The sequence below is a fragment of the Sorghum bicolor genome, chromosome 4 (assembly GCF_000003195.3).
Source record: "Sorghum bicolor cultivar BTx623 chromosome 4, Sorghum_bicolor_NCBIv3, whole genome shotgun sequence".
Lineage (NCBI taxonomy): Eukaryota > Viridiplantae > Streptophyta > Magnoliopsida > Poales > Poaceae > Sorghum > Sorghum bicolor.
The window spans coordinates 64,220,874-64,226,967 of record NC_012873.2 but is presented as its reverse complement, the minus strand read 5'-3'; the positions used below and the strand labels follow the sequence as shown (position 1 = coordinate 64,226,967).

General features: G+C 47.5%; 1 protein-coding gene across 1 annotated transcript; it reads right to left on the bottom strand.

Annotated features, from left to right (window-relative positions):
* Nucleotides 644–3,047, bottom strand: LOC8075177 (transcription factor MYB41). The gene is made up of 3 exons (XM_002452814.2): nt 2,453–3,047; nt 2,142–2,271; nt 644–1,769 (listed from the first exon to the last, which is right to left on the bottom strand). Exons 1-3 carry the CDS (start codon nt 2,586–2,588, stop codon nt 1,091–1,093), a joined length of 945 nt encoding a protein of 314 aa, XP_002452859.1. The 5' UTR covers nt 2,589–3,047; the 3' UTR covers nt 644–1,090.

The following is a 6,094-nucleotide window of genomic DNA, read 5'->3' as shown; positions in this document are numbered from 1 at the left end:
CAATGTGACACCCAAAAAAAATTTATCCTCAATCTAAACAGGGCCTTAGAATTGATGGAGCAGATCCGACCATTTCGTGGGCTAATCAGACAAAAAAAAAAGTAGGATTTCTCAGTCTGAATTTTTTTCCTTATTTTGTCTAGTAACGTTCAATAATGGTATAAAAATTCACATTTTTAGTTGAAAACAAACTAAAAGAAATAATTTAGGTTGGGCTCAGGTCAAGATTTTTTTTGGTAGGTTTGGTCTTGCTATCTAGCCCTGTCCATAGGAGCATTTTTGTAGCTATGCCTTATTTAGATGTGAAAACTTTTTTGAATTTTGCTACTATAATACTTTCATTTGTTTATGGCAAATATTGTCTAATCATAAACTCATTAGGATTAAAAAATTCGTCTCGCGATTTACAAGCAAACTGTATAATTAGTTTTTGTTTTCGTCTATATTTAATACTTCATGCATGTACTTGCTTGAGACTAGTAGCTAGTGTTCCCAATTTTCTTGTCGCAAACCTCAACCTACATGGATTCAATTTTCTCACATAACATCACAACTCACAGCGTCCTCTGTACATAAATAAATATATATACAGCTTTCAAAACTAAAAGCTGTAAAATGTTTTTTTAAGAAAATAGGAAAATAGTGGTAGCCCAAAGCTCATAGATGGATTGGCCCGCTCTAAAAACCAGGAGTATGTTTCCAGTACGAAAGGCAATCCCAGAATGTAGATTGAATAACAATTTTGTTTGAAACAAAGATTGAAGAACATCACTTGATGTATTAGAGCATCTCCAGTGAACAGAGAATCCCCATACAGGCAATAATACACCATGATGTCCTACCAAAATCTACCCCGGTTAACAAGCTAAATCACGCACCTGCTGCCCTAACCCAAAAAAAATCCTGGTGTCACACGGAGAACCACGTACGTATGCGCGCGCGCCAGCCCGCTGTACGCGAGACATGCATATATACACAATACATGCGCGCATGTAGAGGCGTATAGCTCGCCGTAGATGCATGGCGACTGCCGCTTGCCGTACGTATGTGTACCGTACGTGTACGTAGTACGTGGTGCTCGGTACGTCTTTCACTTGAACGCCGTGTCCAGGGACGCCTCGGCGAGCACGTCGAGCGGCGGGAACAGCGAGAAGCCGCCGTGCCGGCCGTGGAACAGTCCCAGCTCTTCGCCGGCGAAGTCGAGGAACATCTGGTACTCCTCCAGCGCCTCCGCCACCTCCGTCTCGTTGGACGCCGCCGAGGAGTCGTCCCCGACGGGACCGAGCAGCGGCGCCTGCGCCTCCTGCTTGATCATCATCGCGTCCTGCTTCCTCTTGACGACGACAGGCGCCGGAGGAAGAAGCGCGGGCACCGCCGGCGCCGCCGCGGCCGTCTTGCGGCTGCGGCGGAAGGAGTCCCCGATGTCCGAGCTCCACAGGCGCAGGAAGATGTCCGCGGGTTTGGCGCAGCAGGCCTTCAAGTCGACGGTGGAGGACGAGGACGCGGAGGTGGTGGCGGCGGCGGTGGTCGCAGTCGCGGTGGCGCCGGAAGACGAGGAGGCGGTGGCGAGGAGGGAGAGGCGCGCCTCGGCCTGGAGCCTAGCCGTCTCCCACTGCGCCATGTGGCGCGCGGCGGGGCTGCCGGCGGCCGGGCCTGGCGGTGGCTCGTCGAGGCCCATCCGGCGCAGCTGCTTCTTGAGGTGCGTGTTCCAGTAGTTCTTGATCTCGTTGTCCGTCCGGCCAGGGAGCTGCGCCGCGATCATGGACCACCTGAGAGGGTACCAGGCCAGGCAGGACCAACACCAGAAAAAGGCCATCAATATACTTTCAAGTCCTAGCAGTAGCAACCACCGATCATCGTGGCAGAAATATGAGCAGGCAGCGTGCTCAAGGCGAGACAGGTTTTGGACGCGATGGCTTGGACGGAGGCGGCATCATTCAATGCAGCGCGATGCTTTGCTTTGCAACAGTGGGGCGCTGCCGCTGCACCGAGCAGCAGGACACTGGCCGTGCCGTGCAAGCCAGTTGTGAGTGAGGGGAGTGAGTGCATCATCAGAGAGAGACAGAGAGGGAACGTGCTAGTCTCTGCCACAGATCGATCGAACGGGACTAGCTCGGCACGGCAAGTTTACGGGTCCTTACTTGTTGCCGACGATGGCGTGGAGCTGGACGATGGACTTCTGCTCCTCAGGCGTGAAGGGCCCGCGCTTGATGTCCGGCCGGAGGTAGTTGGTCCACCGCAGCCGGCAGCTCTTGCCGCACCGGTTCAGCCCTGGACGCGATCGATCCCAGAGCAGAATAAGCACCATTGACACCGACGAGGAATTCGATTCACATTTTAGGCCGCCGCGCGCAATAGTTAGGCGATGAGGCCGGCAGAGCAGCAGAACTAAGACGTCGACGGTGGAACGGAAACCGCGAAGAAATCAGAACAAGAATAGAGGAATTCTGACCTGCGAGCTTGGGAAGCAGGCGCCAGCTGCCATGGCCGTTGGTCTGGATGTAGTCGACGAGGAGCTTGTCCTCCTCCGGCGTCCAGGGGCCCTTCTTGAGGCCCTTGGTACTGTCGCAGCACGGCGCCCTCCCCATCGGTCCGGCCGCCGCCGCCCGCCCCCCACCCACCGAACCGCTTGCTGCGCTCCCTGGCTCTCCGTCCCCAACCCCCACGAGGCCACGACCACGACACAAACGCACTGAAACTAAAACGCGTCGTGACGACACCAAGCACGAGAGATCGCGCGGCGCTCACAGGCGCCTTTGTCTTTGTGAGTGGAGTGTGGGAGGAGGCCAGGAGGGGGCTGGCCGGCCGGGGGCGAGAAAGATGGTGTACTAGTAGTAGAAAGCGGGCGCGGATGACGAGGAGGAGGGTTTTGTCTGCGGCCGAGGAGGATCCCTTCCCCGGGCGCGCTATTAATGGCGGAGATTTTCACCTGCTACCTGCGACGAGACGGCGGAGTAGAGGTGGCGTACTCTGGTCGGTGTGCCGTGTGGGGGAAGGGTGAGTGAGGGGCCTGTTCAGGGTTTCTGGTTTTGCGTAGAACTCGAACCGTGCGCGTGCGGCCATGGCGGGTTGATTGGATATGGCACTGATGAGGGCGGGTCTTTTGGGCTGATGAAGAAGGCCTGAAGAGCCTGAAGGTGAACGGAGGGGGAGGTGCCTCTTTGTCCGAGCAATTTCAGGTAGACCTTGTTTACTTCGACAGTTTCCGTTATACGGGCTTTGTTTAGTTTTCAAAATATTTTATAAAATTTTTCACGTTCCACATCACATCGAATCTTGAGGCACATGTATGGAGCACTAAACATTCCACATCACTAAATATATGATAGATAAGCTCAAACGAACAAACTATCAGTATTATATTTAATTTTTGCTTTCTCCTTTCATCTCTCAAAGAGAGCACGTTCATGGCGAAGCAACATTGCTCAGCCGCCCTTCCTCGCCAACAAGGGAGGGGGTTCCAACTGCCCCATCCATCCATCCCTTCCTCGCCGGAGTAGTAGCCTCATTCGACAACCCCTCCATCACCGGCATAGAGGAAAGTAGCATCGCCTGAGGCCTTGTTCAGTTTGCAAAAAAATTTGGGTTTGGGTACTGTAGCATTTCGTTTGTTTGTGTCAAATATTGTCCAATCATAAACTAACTAGGTTTAAAAGATTCTTCTCGCGATTTACAGGTAAACTGTGTAATTAGTTTTTATTTTTATCCATATTTAATGCTTCATGCATGTGTCGTAAGATTCGATGTGATGGAGAATCTTGAAAATTTTTGGTAGTTTTTGGGAACTAAACAAGGCCTGAGACTATCTCGAAAAGACACCCCAAACCCTTCACAATGTTTTTGCGTCCCCACATCAAGCTCCAACAAATGATCCAAACTAATAATGCTTTTTATCTACAGGTGTGATGAGACCATAACACCTTCAGATATAACTATTAATTATAAGATGAATTCATTTCTATATTTATAATAATAATCAATAGTTATATCTAAAGGTGTGATGGGTCAGGAACCTTTTACCTGTGTAGAACCCAAACCGGCAAATGGCTATTATGGTCTTGTTTAGATATGAAAATTTTTTAGATTTTGCTACTTTATTATTTTTGTTTGTTTGTGATAAATATTATCTAATTATAGACTAATTAGAATCAAAAGATTCGTCTTTCGATTTACAGGTAAACTATATAATTAGTTTTTATTTTCGTATATATTTAGTGCTTCATACATGTGGCGTACGATAAGAAATCTTGAAAAACTTTTTAAGTTTGGGTAGAAACTAATGTTTGGGTGAGGCCTTGTTTACTTCCAAAATTTTTTACAAAATAGGAATAGTAGCATTTTCGTTTGTATTTGACAAATATTATCCAATTATTAACTAACTAGGCTCAAAAGATACGTCACGTTAATTCCGACCAAACTGTGTAATTAGTTTTTATTTGCATCTATATTTAATACTTTATGCATACGTCTGAAGATTTGATGTGATGAAGAATCTGAAAAATTTTGCAAAATTTTTGACGAACTAAACAAGGCCTGAGTTTGTTGAAGACAGTCTGACTGCCCTTGCAAGTCTCCTCGAGGGACGGGGTTGCTTGGCCTGACGACGTAATTGCCCATGGGGCATGCCCATCCCTAGGGTATGGCTCCTCGGCGTCGTGACTAGCCCAGGCTAGACTAACGACGTATGCAGGGGCATGGCCAAACCAGCTTCTTACGACGAGCTTCTTTGCTCGAGATTATCTATTAAATTTATAGTTATTTAATAGTGTTTTTTTTTCAAACAGCAATTTAGCAAACAGTACAGCCATAGGTTATCAGGCAAGCAACAGGCCCGGCTCCTCGGCACTATTTCTCCGACTCATGCTCCTCTGATACTGTATAGTGTAGAGCCACAGTCTGAAGGGGGCGGCCAAAGAGGCCTTTTAGTCCTTACTTTTGTGGTGTCTCGCCATCGTCGTAACCTTCATGCCTCCACCCTGATACCATCTTGCCTCCAACCATTTGTTAGCGGCTTGCTACCACTTGCTACGAGTATTATGTTAGAAATAAATTAATAGATGAATGACATAAGATAAAACAATTATGATTAGTTGTAGGTGCTAAATTTGCAATGAACCTTCAATATTAAATAGATCGTTAAACATATTTTTAAATAAAATTAATTAAAAGCACAAGTATTATATTTTTTTTATAAATCTAGTTAAACTAAAAAAATTGATCAGCACAAGTCTCTTTTACGAGACAGAGGTAGTTTAGCAGCCAGTCTACCTAATGATAAAGTAGGGAGGAACTTGCCATGTAGCCCAAGTACCTGAGAGGATACTCATTACTCAAGCCACTCAACTAAAGAACCTTTCTATAGTACTTCCTCCGTACAAAAATATATATATAATTATAATATCTGCGCCGATAAATCAAGTTTAAATTTGATCAAATTTATAATAAATAGTATTAAATTTATTATAAAGACATATTCTATAACTAAACTGATAACACTTATTTTGGAGTATTATGAATGCTTGTTCTTTTTTATAAAAAATTAGTTAAAGTTTAATTTGTTTGACTCCTCTTTGGAACCCGAGAATTGCGTTCTTTACGGGACAGAGTAAAATGCAGTAAAGAGAATACAAATTATTTGTCATTCGGTCATTACAGCGTAAGGACACGACTGATTTTATTCTCCGGCCGGATATGGAGCAGGAGCACAAGAGGAGTGTTGGGTGGGCACTATAGCAGACCCCCGCGTCACACGATGACACGACCACACCACAGGAACGGTATGCGTAGGGCGACGGAGGCGACGACGAGCCGAGGCCCGAGGGCATGGAGCGAGTGGCCGAATTCAATGAGGAGCCGGACCTAGGCTACGCAGCTCGGATTTTGAGCAGGGGCAGGAAGTAAATGCGGAGTTCAGAGAGTTCCTGTCTCGCTGCGGCGCTGCTGTTGCTGCTGCCTGCTGCAGTGGCGAGGGGCATCGCCATCATGGACATGTGTTCGGGGCCTCGCGCGCAGACACACACAGCAAGCAGGACCGCTCCGCTCCTGCCTTTTTCTCCTTCCTACGTGCACAGTACCAGTAGTGTATGGTATTGTA